The 21476-nt window shown below is 40.7% G+C and overlaps 1 protein-coding gene across 1 annotated transcript; it reads left to right on the plus strand.

Annotated features, from left to right (window-relative positions):
• The first annotated feature begins 5697 nt into the window (after positions 1-5697).
• Positions 5698-6141, plus strand: LOC132063938 (uncharacterized). The gene has a single exon (XM_059456720.1). The coding sequence runs from the start codon at positions 5698-5700 to the stop codon at positions 6139-6141; it is 444 nt and encodes a 147-aa protein (XP_059312703.1).
• The last annotated feature ends 15335 nt before the right edge of the window (positions 6142-21476 follow it).

The following is a 21476-nucleotide window of genomic DNA, read 5'->3' on the forward strand; positions in this document are numbered from 1 at the left end:
GTGATATCTTGCTTTTATACTTTATGTCAAATAACTAACATTGTCTACCGTTGAGTTATTCTTGTATTATAGAACGAGGACGATTAGTGTAGTATCGAAAGTTGGCATACTTTACAAGATCCAAAACCGTGTTAGCATTGCTTGCAGACAAAAGCAAAGAGAAGATGATTGGTACTCCCGAGAACGGAACTGAGCTCGCCCACCGTGACGGAGATGCCCAAGATCTGCAATAGGTATCATCTCAAGAAGATGTGATTGCGACACTACTGACTACCGTTACAGCTCTAGAAGAAAAGGTAGTCAGGAATGAGGCAACGAATATGGGCAAGGATGCCTCGACAGAGGAAAGAAGGCCTCCTCCTCCATTCCCTTCCCTGAACTCACCAATGCCGATCACTTCCCTATATACCCGCCAGGACCCATCCCACTTCCACTAAACTCCACCAACCCAAACCATATTAGAACTTCCTACCGAAATCCTCCTCCAAGAAAATACACCCAATTCCCAGGGAACACCCACTCAGTTCCTTCTTACCAGGCTCCTTATCCTGTTCACATTAATCCGGCAAGCCAATTACGTGCTCCAGCTCCACCAACTAGGAAAACCTCCACTGCCTTGCTCAACCATACCACCCACCAGGTCTCATTCTTCACTCCCAGCATCCCAGTGAATGCTCTCCAGGGCACAAGGAGCTAGACCATTATGAAGAAATGGAAAGGGCTTGGAGAGCCGAACAGGATAAACGGGAAAGAGATATGGAGAAAAACATAGAGGAATTATTGGAGAAATCCAACAGGTCTGCAAGAAAGGCTACAAGCCTTAGATTTGCAGATCTGTGCATGCATCTGAATCTGGACTTGCCAGAAGGGTTCAAAATCCTAAAATTTGAGATGTTCAATGGAGCAGGGAATCCCAAGGCACACCTCCAATCCTACTGCGACCAATTGGTCGGAGTGAAGAAAAATGAACCTCTAATCATGTGACTATTCAGTCGTAGCCTTACCGGAGAAGCCGTCGAATAGTTCGCAACCCAAGATATGCATCAATGGCAGACCTGGGAAGATATGGCAGAATATTTCATGGAGAGATTCCGCTTTAATGTCAAAATAATACCAGACTGCTATTATCTTGAAAAGGTCAAGTAGAGATCAACAGAAAACTACAGGGACTTTGCCAGCAGGTGGAGGGCCGAAGCAACCGACAAGCAGCCACAAATGTGTGAAGCAGAGCTAGTCTCTCTATTCATCAGGTCCCAAGAACACATTCCTATGACAGAATGTTGTCTATGCCTAGAAGACTGTTTGTTGAATTGGTCAAAATGGGAGAAGGTATAAAAGATGGTCTCAAACCTGGGAAAATAGTCCGTGTTTTCAACAAGGAATTTGGATAAGCTGATGCAGGAATCTTTCGCAAGAAGAAGGAGGACATGACAAGCATATCCCACATTCCAAACCCAAGCCCAAAAGAACCACAATCCACCCACATAACTAAACCCCTCATAAATTATCCAACACATGTGTACTACGCACAACCAAGATTTACCGCCACTGTACCAGCTTATATGTCTCCGCCTAGTGTCCGTGCGTCCTCTCCCACTTACCAAGCACCACCCCAACAAAATTACCGCCCAAATAACCAACCACAAGCATGTCAACCGCCCCAGAATTACCAAAATCAACCGCCACCCCCAACCTACAATGCTTCACATCCTTCTTTCGAGAGGAGGCTAGTAAGGGAATTCACAACGCTCCTCGAGCCTAGGGCTCGGCTCTTTGAAAGGTTATCAGCTGCAGGCTTGATTTAGAAGGTACCAGAAAAACCGACAACTGTAGGAAACGAGGTTTTGCGGGGCGGATCGGAGCTATGCCTATCATTCAGGAGGAAATGGGCACAACACAGAAGACTGTATAAATCTCAAGCATAAAATCCAAGATCTGATTGACAAGAGGGAAATCATCTTGCAAACCGCAACTCCCAATGTGAACACAAACCCATTGCCCAATCATGGAAACAACGGAGTCCGCATGACTGAAAAGAATGAGGACTGGGAGGCTTGCAGAGCATTAATCCCCGAAGCAATTGAATCCCTAAAACACATAGTAGCCTCCCTCACACTTCAAGAGCATCCGAATTTCAAGGTTCTGGTCCTAGCACCGAGAGCCATGACAACGACCTCGAGATTCAAAGCCTTGAATCCAGCACCCGTGGTAGCCCAGGTGGCGCAACAAATTGCTCCCACGAAGTCAATCACTGCACAAGAAGCCATCGTCCAAGGCATGACCCGTTCAGGGAGATGTGACCCTCCTGAGGAGTTAGCTCAAAATGCTGCAAGAAAGGAAAACACCCAAAAGTGGGCGATAACTGAAGAAGAAGCGAAGGATTTCTGGCGGTGCATGCAGCCAAAAGATTACTCCATTGTTGAACATTCAAAGAAGACACCCGCACAAATATCGGTGTTGTCATTACTAGCCAGCTCCCCATCACACAGTAAAGTTATCATGAGAGTGTTGCAGTACACACACGTACCAGCTGGTACAAGTAGCGAAGACTTGGCTGGACTAGTAGCCCATATCATCGGAGAATAGAAAATCTGCTTCTCAAAAGAGGATTTGCCAACAGAAGGAAACGCTCACAACAGAGCCCTTACCATCACTGTGGAATGCCATGGTAAAGCAATAGGGAGGGTGCTGGTGAACAATGGATCAGGCCTCAATATTTTCCCCATCACCACATTGACCCAGCTTGGCTACGATGTAGGCAAGATTTGCCAAAGTGGAACGAACGTCCGAGGGTTTGATAGATCTCTAAGTGACTCCCTTAGAGAGATAGATCTGCAGATCCAGGTTGGGCCTGCCACTTTCACAGCAGAATTCCAAGTCATGGCGATCACTTCCAACTATTATATGCTCTTGGGAAGACCCTGGATACACTCTGCCGGCGCAATCCCATCAACTCTACACCAGGCCATAAAATTTGAATGGCAAGGACGGGAAATTGTGGTGGCAGCTATGAAGGATATTTCCTTACAACATCTTTCCTATGATCGAAGGGAGCCCTCATTTGCCAAACTTTCATGTAGTGGAATATGTTAGGGCTAATCATGTGGAGGAAGAGGTTGGTAAGCCCATGTCGGCAGTCTACAGAATAATTTCCTCCACCATGCTGAAGAATGATTTCGAAATAGGAAAAGGTCTAGGAAGAGACCTCGGAGGGATAGCAGAGCCTGTCCCAATCTCAAAAGAAAATTACCACTTCGGTCTAGGATATGCTCCTAGCGAAGACAAGCTCACAAGGGCAATAAAGAGAGAGCCCAGGATAAGGAACTTATTTCATCCTATTCTGGGTCTATACCAGTCATTCCCTAGAAAGATGTCTTGAACGAAGAGGAAACGGATGGGAGTCTCAAGTCACTATTCCGAGAAGAGGGATGCTATGCGGTCATTGAAGAAAACCAAGAGACACCTAGCTTACGTAGTCTGAGAGCAGGAAAGCGCCTAAACAATTGGACATCCACCCCTCTCTTGGCTCCTTAGTAGAGAGATGAATTTTTCTTAAAATCTTTTGCTGCGGTGACATCGGCTGAGGGCCGAATGATCACCTTTTTTTTCTAAATTACTTCGTAATGTTTAAAAATGGAGATGGTCCGACGTTGTTCTGAACCAGGACCACAGTTGTAGCCAATTGCTCTTGAATTAATGAAAAGCCTCGATTTACATAAAACTGCTATCTTTATCAGATAATAATAATAATAATGAAGGTTTTTCTAACTGACTACGCATAGCAGGTAATAATAAACCTAACTTTTCTTTGCCTCACCTTTTTAGTATTAATCATAATAAAACAACTGAAAATGTCATGATGTGTCGTGAAATTAGCGAGGAAAACGGACAATAGGAATGCGAGGAGTACGATGAATCAGCAATGATGCCAGAGGGAATTTAGTTTAAGAATTAGAAGAAAAGAAAAAGCTGACTATGGATGAAACTGAGGTGATCGACCTCAGTAATGAGGATGATGTCAAAGAGACACGGATCAGCGCTCATTTGGGAGCTCCATAAAAAGAAAAGCTCATAGCTCTATTAAAGGAATATGTGGATGTCTTCACCTGGTCATATTCAGATATGCCAGGGTTGAGCATTGAGATTGTAGCTCACATACTGCCTATTAAGGAAGGCTTCGCTCCGGTTAAGCAAAAGACCCGGACATTTAAGCCTAACATAAGTATCAGGATAAAGGACGAGGTGGAAAAGCAAATCGAGTCTGGAATAGTGGAAGTGATGCCGTACCCCACCTGGGTGGCCAACATAGTGCCAGTACCCAAAAAGGATGGAAAGATCCGAATCTATGTGGACTACCGAGATCTCAATCGGGTCAGTCTAAAAGAAAACTTTCCACTTCCACACATCCACGTCCGATGAACAAGCTGCGCCAACATGATTTGCGATCGTTCGTGGCTTGTTTCATAGGTACCACGAGATACTTATGAGTGAAGAGGATCTTGAAAAGGTACCTTCATCACCCAGGGAGTCTACTTACGGGATAATGCGTTGAGCCTCAAAAATACGGCGCCACATATATGAGAGCTATGACTACCCCTGTTCCATGATATGATGCATCGAGAGATTGAGGTCTATTTGGACAATGTCATCATAAAATCAAGGGAAAACTCAGAGCATACCGTGCATTTGCATAAGTTCTTTGACAGACTTCGCAAATTCAACCTAAAGCTGAACCCTGCGAAGTGCGCATTTGGAGTGCCTGCAGGTAAATTGCTGTTTTTATGGTCAACTGTAGGGGTATTTAACTAGACCGTACCAAGATTAAAGCAATTCAGGAGCTACCTCCTCCCGAAACCAAGAAAGAAGTCATGAGCTTCTTGGGAAGGTTGAACTATATTGGATGATTGATTGCCCAGTCAATAGTGATTATAGAGCCAATCCTCAAGTTACTCAAGAAAGACGGTCCCAAAAATTGGACAGAGAAGTGCCAAGAGGAATTCGATAGAGTCAAGAGATACCTTTTCAATCCTCCTGTCTTGGTGCCACCTAGGCCAGGGAGTCCTCTGTTACTGTATCTGTCGGTATCAGAGAAAGCTTTCGAGTGCATACTCGCCCAGCGTGATGAAGAGGGCAAAAAGGAAGAGGGCAAAAAGGAAAATGCCATCTACTATTTGAGTAAGAAGTTCACCTCCTCCGAAGCACGGTATACACTCGTAGAGAAGACCTGTTGTGCTTTGACCTGGATTGCCCAAAAACTGAGGCACTACCTTTCAGTGTTTACCACTCACCTCATATCTAGAATGGATCTACTAAGATATATTTTTCGGCAATCGATGCCCACGGGAAAATTGGCCAAATGGCAGATACTGCTAAGCGAATTTGACATCGTGTACGTGGCGCAAAAGGAAATCAAAGGACAAGCCCTAGCGGATTTGCTGGCAGAAGCCCCATGTATGATGAGCTGGAACCATTACAGACTCTCTTCCTAGAAGAGGAAGTGATGGCCATGGAAGAAGAGGAGGTGGAGCCATATTCGAGTTGGAGACCGTTCTTCGATGGAGCAGTCAATTACAAAGGATCAGGCATTGGGCAGTGCTGATATAGGAAACAGGGTAACACTATCCAATGGCCGCAAAACTCAACTTCAGATGTACCAACAATATGGCAGAATACAAAGCATGTATCCTCGGCCTCAGGATGGCGCTAGACATGAACATACATGAGTTGTTAGTAATCGGGGACTCCGATTTTCTCATAAATCAAGTGAAAGGAAATTGGGCAACCAAAAATGATAAGATACTCCCATATATGAATCTGGTACAAAGGTTGTTCGGGAGATTCAAGAGTATTGACTTCAGGCATACTCTAAGGGCTCAGAATGAGTTCGCAGGCACATTGGCCACAATAGCATCTATAATCCAACACCCAGAGAGCACCCACATTGGTCTGTTGGAGATCACACTGAGAGAAGAGCATGCTCACTGTGCCTACGTAGAGGCCGAGCCAGATGGCCAACCATGGTACGCTGACATTAAGGCCTACCTGGAAAAAGAGGAGTATCCCCCAGAGAGTTCAGCAAATAAAAAGAAGACCATCAGGAGATTGGCCAATGGTTTCTTCTTGAACAAGGAAGTACTATAAAAAAGGACCCCTGATCTCGGGTTGCTCAGATGCGTGGATGCCGAAGAGGCCACAAAATTTCTAAAAGAAGTGCACGCGGGAGAATGCGGACCCCACATGAATGGATTCGTCCTTGCTAAGAAAATCCTAAGGACATAATATTACTGGATGGCCATGGAGCATGACTCCTATAAATTTGTGGAGAAGTGCCATCAGTGTCAAATACACAGGGATCTGATCAAGGTTCCACCTACAGAATTACATGCAATGAGTTCCCCCTGGCCTTTCGTGTCGTGGGGAATGGATGTCATAGGACCCATTGAGCTTTTGGCTTCCAACGGATATCGCTTCATCTTAGTCGCCAAAGACTACTTCACTAAATGGGTAGAGGCAACTTCCCACAAATTAGTGACCAAGAAAGTCATGGCTGACTTCGTCAAGAACAATCTGATATGCCGTTTCGGTGTGCCGGAACCCTTCATCACGGATAATGGTGCCAATCTTAACAGCCATTTGATGAAGGAAATCAAGCAATTCAAAATCACTCACATGAACTCTACCGCCTATTGGTCACAGATGAATGGAGCCGTAGAGGCTACCAACAAAAACATCAAAAGAATCTTGAGGAAGATGGTCGACAACTATAAGAATTGGCACAAGCAGTTACCTTATGCTATGTTAGGATACAGAACAACAGCCAGAACTTCCACTAGGGAAACCCCATACCTCCTCGGTTACGGTACAGAAACGGTCATACCCGTAGAAGTAGAGATCCCTTCACTCAGGATCATCCAGCAGACAGAGCTGAAAGACGCAGAATGGGTTAGAAATCATTATAAACAACTGGCCATGATAGAGGAAAAGAGAATGGTGGCAGTGTGCCACAAACTGATGTACAGACAAAGAATGTCTAGAGCCTTCAACAAGCGGGTCTGAACTCGACTTTTCCAGATCGGACAACTCGTACTCAAGCGAGTCTTCCCTCACCAAGAGGAATATAAATGGAAATTCGCGCCGAATTGGCAGGGACCATACATGGTCAGGAAAGTACTCTCAGGAGGAGCTGTAGTCCTAGCCGAGATAGATAGATAAGAGTGGCCCAAGGCTATCAATGTAAACGCACTCAAGAGATATTACATTTAGGATTCTATTTGCTTGTAATCGCATTGTTATTTCCTTGTAATCGTACCTTTACTTATAACCGTACTAGAATAGGAGAAAAAAAATCATCTCTGTAATGAACTACGCAATGACCTGAATTCCCCACGACGGGATACGTAGGCAGCCCATACTAGACCCAGTCGCTTTATTAGTAAAACCAAAACTCAGTTACTTTATTCTGAACTATGTTCTACCTGAATTCCTGCTGCGACAGGATGCGTAGGCGTTCTCGAGATCAGTCGTCCTAAAAGAAAAACCAAGAAACCCCTAGGAAACCTCAAAGACAATAAGGTAGAAGAGGTCCACAATATCAAGCTCGCAAGGGTCAGTGTAAAAACTGGACAGCGGAAACCCTACACTAGGCAGAATTATTAAGGAGATCTCAAAAATTCCTATCAGAAATAGTCAACGAAGAAAGGCACAAAGTAAAGCCATACACTGGGGCATAATTTTTGAGGTCTTCGCTTAGCAAGACAACACAAGGGATACCTAAAGCGAGCCCTGAAACCGAGGTAGAATTTTTGGGATCTAAAAAATTCTTGCTATTAGGAAAGTTAGCAACCATGTCTCCGAGAAGAACCGAAAGATCTCATTCAAAGAAAACACATGTCATGACATATAAAGACGCAACAAACATTTACCTTTAAGAAAAAATAACATGCGTTTTATAAATTTTATTTTTGAATTATCAAAAAAAAAAAATATATATATATATATATATATATATATATATATATATATATATATATATATATATATATATATATAGTGTAATTGCGTCCCCGAAGAGAACATCTCTCGAAATTTTGAGCCTAAGGGGTCCGGAGGACCAGGAGGAGACACCAGGCGGGAAGACGATGACGCTAATCGGCTTCTTAGGAAACTCACAATTTTTCTGTGGATGCAGGTTTTTCCTTCTACAGGACAGCAGATATACCACCAACCAGCTTACTCACAGCAAAGGCAAATGGCGAAGCCCAAACAGTGGAGAAAGACACAGAAAGGTCATAGCAGAGAAGGGGGTATTGAAGAGACATCTGACCGCGAGAGTCACGGAGCAAATGAACGACAAAGATGCATCAGACCAAGAGGGTCACAATGGATGGGCATAAAGATACATGCGACCAAAAGGGTCATGACAAGGCAAAAAGGGCATATCTGGCCATAAGGGTCAACAACCAATGCAATGAGCGAAAGAAAGACTATCCAGCCATAAGGGCCATAATTATCATTAGCATGCCGAGAGGGCCATTCGATTATTTTTCCAAGAGGACAATTCATTCAAACAAGCCAAGAGGGCCATTCATTCGAACAGCCAAGAGGGCCATTCATTCAAACAGCCAAAAGGGCCATTCATTCAAACAAAGCCAAGAGGGCCTTTCATACAAACAGCTAAGAGGGCCATTCATTCAAACAACCGATAGGGCCATTCATTCAAACAAGCCAAGATGGCCATTCATACTAACAGCCAAGCATACCATTCATTCAAACAAGCCAAGAGGGTCATTCATACAAACAACCAAGAGGACTATTCATACAAATAAGCCAAGAGGGCCATTCATGCAAACAGCCAAGAAGGCCATTCATACAAACAACCAAGAGGGTCATTCATACAAAAAGCCAAGAGGGACATTCATATAAACAAGCCGAGAGGGCCATTCATCTAAATTTCCACAAGAAGATCTGCATATTTTCAAGTACAAGAGAGGAGCACATAGCCGCCCAAAAAGGAGCCGGTTGCGGAATCAGATCCAGACAAATTGCGGAGCAAACGTGAAACTTTTTCTTACGCAGCGAGTCAAGATAGGGTACCCATGAGATTCAAGCTCTCCGGCCAGGTTTTGGAAGCAATCCCCTGAATCTCGGACTACGTCCGTGAAGCCCTTGCCTTGTTTTTATTTTTTCCACCAAAAGCTACAACGGTCGGATACACGGCTCGAAGTCGAAGGTACTCCCGCGTAAGGAATATATAACTTCTCGACAAGTCAAACTATATGTGACCTGATTCCCAAGAGCCAGGGATATGTGGGCAAACTCAAGCCCCGAGAGTCGGTCACATTCTAACAGTCTTCCGGAGAAACCCAATCACAATATTGGAATCCCCGAAAAATTCCTTCCAGATCACTTGAAGGTCTTTAGTTGAGTCGAACTACAAGCGGCCTGAATTCTCATATGACATGAGATATGTAGGAAACACAGAGATCAGGGTCCAGCCACACATGTGAAAATTGCATGGAGACAAAGGGTAAAATGAGCCGAGTCAGTCAAAAATTAGGGTTAGTCAAATTTCGTTGCTCAGGGATGGCCCTGCCATCCCCGAACACCAAAGGGACAGTTTTTGACACCTAATTTTTGACCTCCCGTAATTTATTTCAATAATTTAGAATCCCCCGGATGATAAATAAATGAGCTGAGCATTTTTATAAGCCTTAAATGATTTTTATAAGTTGTCCAGATCAATATTTCTTCCCCTTAAATTAACAAGAAGGGATTTTCATGCATCATAAATTTTATTTAGAGATTAATGAGCATTTTCATGGTATTTTGTTAAATTTAATTAAAAAGAAAAGTAGAGATAGAGGAAGGGTTCTTATTTAATTATTTTGAAAATACTTCTTTCCTTTTTATTTTATCTTTGAAAATTTGAATAATTTAAGTAATTAACTATTTAACCTTTTTAACTTTTGATTTTTATATAATTTGCATGATTTGTCAAAATAGGCATAATTGCCCTTAAATGTTTTAATTTGGCTAAATAATTAATTAAGTGATAATTATTGCAAAATTGAGCCTTTTATATAGATATATTTTTAGCCTTGGACATAATTAATTTAATCAGTTCATAATTTTAAGAAATTAGAGTTGTTTTGCAAAATCAGCCTGTTAACATTTGATCTGAAATAATAAGTTTAATTTAATTTCCAAAATTGATTAAAAAGGCCATAATTGAAATAATTATACTAGGATAATTAATTAATGCCATTTTTGGCCCATTGACAATTTGACCGACTTTTTAAAATTATTTTAATAAAATAATTACGGCCTAATTTTTCCCGTAATTAGAATTTTCTTCAATTTTAATACTCTTTCTAATTATTTGTTTTTTAGGTATTAGATATACTCAATGTATACACCAAGTATACATATATATGAGGTATATTTATGTATACACTTAGTGTATACATGAGCTTATAAGGGTCATTTAAATTAAATTCGAAATTTGGACCGAGTCCAGCCCAAATCCGTTCTTTTCTTTGTTGCGAAAATAAAAGGTAAACCTTAATTCATTTCATTTAATTTTATTTAGTATTCAGCCTAGTTTAAGTATGTTTGTAAGTTAGCTATGTTCATATGTCTGACGGTGCTTATTTGCTAAATATGCCTTATTTGGTTCTATGCTTAACATGTGCTTTATTTAATACAAACACAATACGAATTTGTGTAAAGGTTATGGTGAAATTCATTTAAGAGGTAGGCTGCTTGAACCACCTAATGGTTTTTGTTTGTTCATGTGATCTTAAGGTTCTATGTTTACCATAAAGAAGTGTGTGTGTGAAATACTTTTAAAATCCTTTTCCTTTCTCTTTTTTTCTCGAATGCTTTGTTAGTTTATTAATTATGATCTTATGTAGAGTCAACATAGGAAGTTCAAGTTATTTTAAAGAAACGGATGAGACAGTCTATGTGTTGATATAGATGAATGTGGGTGATTTTCTTGTGGGTTGTGCTTGTGATTACAGTTAAGTCCATACTTTGTTAATTAGTCATGAACTGCCCCTATTGTGAAGTGAAGTCTTTTTGTCAAAAGTCTTAACTTTGGTTGTTTGAATTTGACAAGTTGGTTTAAACATAACTGTTACATCTCGGAGATTTTGGATTGTTGCATTGGGAGTAGAATAACGTGGGCTTAGGGTGAACATGAAGTCCTTATGAGATTAAGAAGAGTATTTGATAACTTTAAGTGCGTACCATAAGATTTCGTAGACATATGAATCAGTGAAATTAAGTTTGTCGAAAGAATTAGAATGTAAATCATATTTGGGATGATTTCACAACGATTGAGTTATACTTTATTTAGTATTGACTTGAGGAGGAGCTATAGGGCCCCTTAGATGGTTAACGAAGTGTTATACAAGTGCCAAGAAGGTTCCATAAGGATTGCAAGTCAAACAAATCGACGAGAATAAGTTTCGAAAAAATGTGGGTTGTACGGCCATTTATATGGACCGTATAATTTATACGGACCATTATATGGTCCGTAGAACCATTTCAGAGAAGGGTAAAACCCTATATGGTCCGTAGAACCATTCCAGAGAAAGGTAAAACCCTATATGGTCCGTAGAACCATTCCAGAGAAGGGTAAAACCTTGGTGGGATTACACGGTCCATTTATATGGACCGTATAAATTGTACGAACCGTATAAATGGCCGTATAATCGGGTCGGGACAGTTTTTTTTTTTTTTTAATATATGGAGAACCCTTGTTTTTTTTTTTTTTTATTTCCCACTTTCCCCAAACTCCTAAAAGCTCTATAATCTTCTTTCAAGCATATTGCACTCAAACTCAAGAGAAATCAAAGATCAAATAGCAAGAATCAAGATATCCAAGTGTTGGGATACTCACTAGGGTTGTAGGATTCATGAATTCCTTGGGTATTGAAGTTAGGGTTTCACTCAAGTTGGTAACTTGATCTAAAGCTCATGCCTATGAGATAAAAGGTTAGTTTTCATGCCTATTTCATGTTATTAAGCATGCTTGGTTGTTGAATAACTTAGGTGAGGGAAGAAAGTAGGAGATGAAGCTCAAATATAGATTTAATTATTGTTGAGTAGTGAATTAACTTTAGTTATGATTCTTAGCATGCTCTAAGTAAAATATTATTGTGGGTGGTACTAACGATGTTGAAGAAGAATTGTATGTAAGTGAATATGGTGTTGTGTTGTAGCTATTGTTATGAAAGACCTTGAAAAGAAGTTTTGAGGGTTGGGTGATACTTAACTTGAATGAAGCCTCTTGATTATATTATTGTTGATAATGTCATTGTTGTTTAGGAGTTGTTTTGGATTTCGGTAGAATTGGCTTCCTATAGACTCTGGGATGTCGCGGTTCATTGGTATACGGTTGGGGTGACTTCTAGGGGAGTCAATGCACCTCTACCGTAATGGCAAGAAAGTCTTGATGCTTTTCTCCGACACTACTTGCCGCCAGAGGTTCGGCGGGCTAGAGTCGATAAGTTCTTGAATCTTAGGCAAGGAAGCATGAGTGCCCTAGGGTACAGCCTCCGCTTCAATTCTTTGGCAAGGTATGCTCCGACCATGGTAGCGGATATGGGTGATCGAGTGCATCAATTTGTGAGTGGATTAGGGCCACATTTGATGGATAAGTGCCTGACCGCATCACTTCAAGATGGTATGGACATTTCTCGCATTCAAGCTCATGCCCAGAATTTGGAGAAAATCCAACAACAACAAAGAAGTGAGCGTGAGCACGACAGGGGCTATAGCAAGAGGGCTAGATCTTTGGGTCCGACTAGTGAGTTTAGAGGAGGGAAAAGACAGCAGTTTTCTAGGCATTCAGGCCATTCCATGACTAGTGCGCCTCCACGGTTTACGGGCCAGAGATTTGATAGATCTATTCACTCCGAGCCGAGTCAGAGTTTTAGAGCTTCAGGTTCCCATTACAGAGGCAACTCGGGCCAGGCAAGACTACCCCTACCGCGATGTTCTTAGTGTGGGAACTTACATTGGGGCCAGTGTTAATTTGGCTCAGATTCTTGTTATGCCTTCGGTCAGCCAGGCCATATGGCGCGTGATTGCCCCACGATAGGTAGTAGAGGCACGGTTCAGGCCACAGGCAGCTGCTGGGTCTTCATCATCTATACGACCTCCAGGGCGGGGCTCACGTACACCGCTTAGTCTGGAGAGGCAGAGGAGGAGCTCCCGCCCGAGAGGGCCTCGGCCAAGATCGTATTTATGCATTGGTCGGACGATAGGATCTTGAGTCCTCCCCTAATGTTATCACAGGTCTATTATCGGTATTTTCTTTTGATGTATATGAATTGATCGATCTGGGTTACTCCCTATATTTCTAGTCGATTTGGGGTGAAACCGAAGTCAATTAAACCTTTTGAGGTATCGACACCCGTTAGTGATCCAGTAATAGCTAGTCGTGTGTATAGAAATTATGTAGTTGTGATTTGTGTTCATCACACTATGGCTGATTTACATGAGTTAAAAATGGTGAATTTTGTTGTTATTATGGGCATGGATTGGTTGGATTCTTGCTATGCCAATGTTGATTGTACAACAAAAATGGTTCGCTTCTAGTTTCCGGGAGAACCAGTTTTGGAATAGAAAGGAAATATAGCGTCTTCGAGAGGTAGGTCTATCTCAAGGAAAGGAAGATGATTGCTAAAAGTTGTATTTACCATTTAGTCCAGGTTTAAGATATAAAAGACGAATCGCCGACTCTTCAGTATATCCCCGTAGCGAATGAGTTTCCTGATGTATTCCCGGATGGCTTGCAGGCCTTCCCCCAAAGCGGGAGATTGATTTTTCTATTGATGTGCTACCGGATACCAAGCCCATATCTATTCCTCCATATAGAATGGCTCCCGCAAAATTGAAAGGGTTGAAAGAGCAATTGAAGGACTTGCTTAAAAAACTTTTTATTAGGCCTAGTTCATCTCCGCGGGGAGCAGCTGTATTATTTGTAAGAAAGAAAGACGGCTCTTTGCGAATGTGTATTGATTATAAACAGATGAACAAGGTGAAAATCAAGAATAAATATCTGCTTCCAAGGATCGATGATTTATTTGATCAATTGCAGGGTGCCAGATGGTTTTCAAAAATAGATTTGAGATCTGGGTATCATTAGGTGAGAGTTAGGGAGGAAGATATTCCTAAGACCGCCTTCAGAACCAGATGTGGTCATTTTGAGTTCCGGGTAATGTCGTTTGGGCTAACTAATGCACCGGCAGTATTCATGGATTTGATGAATAATGTATTTAGACCTTTCCTAGACTTGTTTGTGATCATGTTCATTGACGATATTCTGGTATATTATCGGTCCGAGACGGAACATGCAGACCATTTACGTACCATTCTTAGAGTTATTTAGACTGGGGAACTATTTGCAAAATTTTCAAAGTGTGAGTTTTGGTTGAATTCAGTGACCTTTTTGGGGCATGTTATTTCAGCTGATGGTATCCCGTTGGATACCCAGAAGATTGAGGCTGTGAAGACTTGGCCAAGGCCTACAACACCTATGGAGGTTCGTAGTTTTCTGGGTTTGGCAAGTTATTACAAAAGGTTTGTAGAAGGCCTTTCTTCTATTTCTGCCCCATTGACGAAGATAACGTAGAAATCAACTAAATTCCAATGGACGGATGCTTGTGAACGCAGTTTTCAAGAGTTAAAGAATAGATTAACTTCGTCTTGATCCGACACTTCCGTGAAGGATTGGAAGGCTATGTTGTCTATTGTGATGCTTTAGGTGTTGGGCTAGGATGTGTGCTGATGCAGTATGGTAAGGTAATTACTTATGCTTCAAGGCAGTTGCGGAAACATGAGAAAAATTATCCAACCCATGATCTTGAGTTAGCTGCGGTGATTCACGTATTGAAGATGTTGAGATATTATTTGTATGGTGTCCATGTTGATATTTAGACAGATCATAAGAGCCTTCAGTATATTTTCAAGCAAAAAGAGTCGAATTTACGGTAGAGGCGGTGGTTGGAGTTGTTGAAAGATTATGATGTTAACATTCTCTATCATCCTAGGAAGGCGAACGTTATGGCTGATGCTCTTAGCCATAGATCTATGGGAAACTTATGTGATGTCCAGCCAGAGAAAAGATAGTTAGCTCGTGTGCTCCAACAGTTAGCTAGCCTAGGAGTTCAGGTAAAGGACTCGGGCGATACGGGAGCTACCATTCAGAATTCAGCCATCTCGTCACTAGTAGTTGAGGTAAAAGAGCGCCAGTACAAGGATTCCATACTAGTTGATTACAGAAATACACTTCCTCAAAAGCAAAAGTCATCCTTTGAGATTTTTGGAGATGGAGTTCTCCGATGTCGAGGCCGGTTGTGTGTTACCAATGTTGTAGGATTACATTAGAAGATTTTGAAAGAAGCCCATAATCCCCGTTATTCTGTTCACCCCGGAGCAACGAAAATGTACCATGATCTGAAATCCATATATTGGTGGGATGAAATGAAGAAAGATATAGCAGAATTCGTGGCTCAATGTCCTAACTGCCAGCAGGTGAAGATTGAATATCAAAAGCCTGGTGGATTGTTGCAAACTATAGAAATTCCAACTTGGAAATAGGAAGTGTTTAATATGGACTTCATCGCAGGCTTACCTCGTTCTAAGCATAAATATGATTCTATATGGGTAATTATGGATAGACTTACGAAGTCAGCTCACTTCCTATCAGTCAAAACTAGATACGAAGCTGAAGATTATGCGAAGCTTTATGTCAAAGAAATAATACGACTCTATGGTGTTCCAAAGAGCTATTATTTTCGATAAAGGGACACAGTTCACAACCAATTTCTGGAAGTCCTTCCAAGAAGGTTTGGGGACTCAGGTGTGTCTTAGTACCGTATTTCATCCACAGACTGATGGACAAGCTGAGCGTACCATCCAGACTCTCGAGAATATGCTACAGGCATATGTGTTGGATTTTTTAGGTAGTTGGGAGGATCACTTTCTGCTTATTGAGTTTGCTTATAATAACAGTTATCATTCCAAAGATCCAAATGGCCCCGTATAAGGTTTTATATGGGCGCAAGTGTAGATCGCCATTTGGGTGGTTCGAAGTGGAAGAAACCAAACTAATAGGGCCAGACTTGATCCAGCAAGCCATAGAAAAGTTCAAGCTTATACAGGATTGGTTATTAACGGCTCAGAGTAGTCAGAAATCCTATTCAGATAACCGTCGGCTTGATTTAGAGTTCCAAGTGAAAGATTGGATATTCTTGAAGGTGTCGCCAATGAAGGGCGTCATGAGATTTGATAAAAAGGGCAAGCTTAGTACTTGGTACATTGGATCTTATGAGATTGTACGCAAGGTAGGCCAAGGGGCATATGAATTAGATCTACCTTCAGATTTGGAGTCAGTCCATTCGATTTTCCATGTATCGATGCTTCGCAAGGGCATTGGAGATCCTTCCTGAATTGTACCAGTAGATGATGTCCAAGTCACCGAGCAATTGTCTTATGAAGAAGTTCCCATTGCCATTCTAGATAGAAAAGTTCGGAGACTCAGAACCAAAGATGTAGCTTCGGTTAAAGTCTTACAGAGAAACAATAATAGGGAGGAAATGACTTGGGAAGTTGAGGAGGACATGAAGTTCAAGTATCCAGATTTATTTCCACCCCAAGAGGAGACTCAGGCAGAGACGCCATTGTCCTCAGGTATGTAATGCTTTCTTTGATGCTTTCCTGGTCATGTGTGGCCATTGTTGTTGATGTGTTGTTGTAGCCCGGTGAGGCAATATATTTTGGGTTGCGGTGACAGGATGGAAGTGCCATGTTACAAGGGAAACACTGGATTATTGCGTTGGACGTAGAATAACGTGGGCTTAGGGTAAACATGAAGTCCTTATGAGATTAAGGAGAGTATTTGATAACTTTAAGTGCGTACCATAAGATTTCGTAGACATATGAATCGGTGAAATTAAGTTTGTCGAAAGAAGTAGAATGTAAGTCATATTTGGGATGATTTCACAACGATTGAGTTATACTTTGTTTAGTATTGACTTGAGGAGGAGTTATAGGGCCCCTTAGATGGTTAACGAAGTGTTATACAAGTGCCAAGAAGGTTCCATAAGGATTGCAAGTCAAACAAATCGACGAGAATAAGTTTCAAAAAAATTTGGGTTGTACGGCCATTTATACGGACCGTATAATGGTCCGTAGAACCATTCCCGAGAAGTGTAAAACCCTAATGGCATTATACGATCCATTTATACGGATCGTATAAATTGTACGGACCGTATAAATGGCCGTATAATCGGGTCGGGCAAGTTTTCTTTTTTTTTTTTAATATATGGACGACCCTTGTTCTTTTTTTCATTTCCCACTTTCCCCAAACTCTTAAAAGCTCTAGAATCTTCTTTCTAGCATATTTCACTCAAAGAAAGAGAAATCAAAGATCAAATAGCAAGAATCAAGATATCCAAGTGTTGGGAGACTCACTAGGGTTGTAGGATTCAAGAATCCCTTGGGTGTTGAAGTTAGGGTTTCACTCAAGTTGGTAACTTGATCTAAAGCTCATTCCTATGAGATAAAAGGTTAGTTTTCATGCCTATTTTATGTTATTAAGCATGCTTGGTTGTTGAATAACTTGGGTGAGGGAAGAAAGTAAGAGATGAAGCTCAAATATAGATTTAATGATTGTTGAGTAGTGAATTGACTTGAGTTATGATTCTTAGCATGCTATGAGTATAATCTTGTTGTGAGTGGTACTAACGATGTTGAAGAAGAATTGTATGTAAGTGAATATGGTGTTGTGTTGTAGCTATTGTTATGAATGACCTTGAAAAGGAGTTTTGAGGGTTGGATGATGCTTAACTTGAATGAAGCCTCTTGATTTTGGTATTGTTGATAATGTCATTGTTGTTTAGGAGTTGTTTTGGATTTTGGTAGAAGTGGAAGAAATAGGGGAAATGCTCTCTAATTTTTGTTAGCTCATGAATTATTCTAGTTTGAACTTAAGAGTGTCTTTAAGACTTGACCTTGGTATGAATCCTTTTAAATGTAGATTTCTCAAGCTTTGGAGGTGAACGTTAAGTAATTAGAAGACGTAAAGGTATGTAAAGCTAACCCTTCTTTCTTAAAGCATGATCCCATTGTTGTATACCTTCACATGGAAATCCATAAATGTCTTTTATGACGACTTCATTCGTAGAATCACTAAAGCTCCTAGTTTTTGGTACTCCCATGAAATCATTAATTCCCTCCTATGATAATTGATCTTCTAAGGGAAAGATATAGTGGAAATTATGATGATGAGGATGGTGTTACTTTTACTTATGTAATCCTATATGAATATACTTATATATATAAATAAAGCTATATTGTGACACCGAGTCCCTTTGTGGCCGGGTATGCTTCACACCAAGTCCTATATGGCCGGATATGATATCTATTGTGCGCACACCATTGTAGTTGGGTATGAATAATACTGAGCCCTATTATGGCCAAGTATGCTACACACCAAGTCCTATTAAGGCTGGGTATGTCATAATGATAATGCTAAGTATATATGTATGTCTATGTTTATGTATGGAAAGTCTTCTCCAAAGAAAAGGGTAAATAAATATGATGAACACCTTAAGAGGCACTAATGGCTCTTTTATCTCATGTTATCACTCATGCTTTTATCATGTTAATGCCTATGCTTTACATACTCAGTACATTATTCGTACTGATGTCCTTTTGTTTGTGGACGCTGCGTTATGCCCGCATGTGGACAGGGAGACAGACTTGATCCTTAGGTTGCCTATTCAGAGACTGCTTAGAGGAGCTCTATTTGATTCAGAGCTGCAGTTGTTGGTACTATTCTTTTGTGTACTTATGTGGGCACAGCGAGGCCCTGTCCCGCCTTTACGATGATACATACTCTTTCTAGAGGCTCGTAGACAGTTGTGTATAGCTAGATGTCTCTTAGCCTTATCGGCTCATATTTTTGTATATCATTTTGTTAGCCTTGTCGGCTTTTATATATATATATATATATGGGCATAGTGTTGATGTTGATATAAAAGTGCCTAAGCCCCATAGAAATTGTGTTATTGATGTATAGAGATTATGAGTAAGCCATGTGGCTCACCTAGATATGATTGTAAAAGTATGATTAGAGGTTCCCGGTAGGTTAGCCTAAGGTTCCCTTCATGTCCCTCAAGTTGGGTCGTGATAATAACTCCTAATGTGTTTCCTTTCTTTTAAAAATAAATAAGTAAATGAGCACTTAGGTAGAGTTTAAACCTGTTTGCTGATTTGTAACACTCTGTAGATCCGAGTTAAGTGTGAAAATGTCTTAGAGAATTGGACTTTATTGTTTTTGTCAAATGTAAAATACATCCAATAATACGGCCCGTATTTTGAAATACGGTCCGTATACCTTAGGCGTATTTCACCCACCTTCTTAGGTGGCTCATTGTTTTTGGCTATCATAAAATACGGCTAGAGTTTATGGCCCATATTTTGAAATACGATCCGTATTTCTGGACGTATTTCACTCGTTCCCTAGACTGACCACTATTTTCATTATTGTTAAATACGACCATAGAATACGGCCCGTATTTTGAAAAACGATCCGTATTTCTGGCCGTATTTCACTAGCCACCAGCTATGTATATAAATAGTGGGGTTCAATTAATTTTATGACTTATTCTCATTCCCATAATCCCTAAGGACGAAAATCTTGTCTCCACGTCTTCAAACACATAGATAAGAACATCTTTAACATTATTAATCAATCCTAACAATAAACCCATGACTCTTAACATGATTCTTGAATGAAAAACCTAGATTTTGGAGTAATCCTTCTCAAGGTGACTCAAGCTAGGGTTTTGGGTGCTCTTCGTTGTAAAAGTAAATTGTTGAGCTACGTAAGGCTTAATTAAGGTATGTCTCTCTTTTAAAAACCTTATTATGGATGCATGTCTTCTTCTCAAAAGTTCTTTATTGAATAAAAAGGTGAACTTTTCATACAAAAATCTCATTCATGTTTTGATTGTGGTTGGTGTGTGTGAGGGGACAAGCCCACATTAAACCTCGATTGTATTATCCTTTATATACGTATATGAAATCATAATCGTTATCTACTATAAGAGATGGTCAATAAGGATGGCTAAGGGTTGGTAATAATGTTTTCATATTGAACTATAACATTGAAATCTTGGTTAAAGAGGTGTAAACATTTTCATGATGTCCTTTGAAATGGTTTATCTTTACGATATGGCATAATGAACTTTAATGCTAATTGATGGTGTGACTACGTTGAGACAAATTGTGAATCGGCTCCTATGCTATGAACATTATTGTTGTGTTTGGCCTAGGTACTCAGGAGGAAGGGTAGCCACTATAGATCCTAGTGTGATAATGCCTAGCCATTCGGGAGGAAGAGTGGCCACTTCCGGGTTCGCTACCCGGGGTGTGATTATGCCTAGCTATTCAGGAGGAAGGATAGCCAGTGTTGAGTTTCACATTCTGGTGTGATGCGCTACTATGATTAGGGAACCTCAAAGGTCATCCCTTCGTTATGATTGATTTTTTGGCCTGTATCGGCACGTGTGATATTCTTATTTTCTCATGGAATTGTTGTCGTTAATTATGATCAATTGAAAGGCATGTTTGAAGTTGTACCTTCACAAGTGGCCTTATAATCGATTTTGATAATTCTTATTGAGATACACAAACTGAATAACTGTTCTTACATTGGTTTTACATGATTTTCAGGACTAATTTCTTTATGCATTATTGTACTCTATTTTCTTATTACTTATTGTCCCCGAGGCACTCACTGAGTACGAAGTACTCAGGCATACCATTGTTGTTTTTGATGGTATGTTAGGTAACGGAGAAAAGCAGGTTCTTGATACTCCGGGCGTTTAGGAAGGACTTGCGGTTGTTGTTGATTTGTTGAGCCCACACGTTCGTTCATGGGATACCCTATTTATTTGTTTATTCATTATATTAGTTTTCCGGGCCGTGTCCCGATGACTCAAACTATTATTCCTTTATCTTAGAAGCTCCATAGTATACATTCTTGTGGTTAGTTGTTGAACTATTGATTAAGTCTCGGGCACGTTATTATGTTTGACTAAGTATTTGATTAATAAAGACTTCTGCTGATTTAATTCATATATTCATGATTTGTTTACATTTATTTTATAAACTGTTGGAGGCGAATATTAAACCTGGCGGGTTCAAGTATTATTATTGCATCTTTTAGGTTCTTTCAATGTTGTTCATGACGTCGGATGCCGGTCACGTCTAGGGTGGGTTTTTGGCCGCGACAAGCTTGGTATCGTATCTTAGGTTTAAATACGTCCTAGGATTATTGTCGGTGTCTGTGAAGCTGTGTCTAGTGGAGTTTTTCTTGTGCAGCCTGATCACCTGCATGACCGAGAAACTCCCAGGTCAATTATAGGTGTTTCCTATTTTCTTGATTCTAGATT

The sequence above is a fragment of the Lycium ferocissimum genome, chromosome 1, assembly GCF_029784015.1.
Source record: "Lycium ferocissimum isolate CSIRO_LF1 chromosome 1, AGI_CSIRO_Lferr_CH_V1, whole genome shotgun sequence".
Lineage (NCBI taxonomy): Eukaryota > Viridiplantae > Streptophyta > Magnoliopsida > Solanales > Solanaceae > Lycium > Lycium ferocissimum.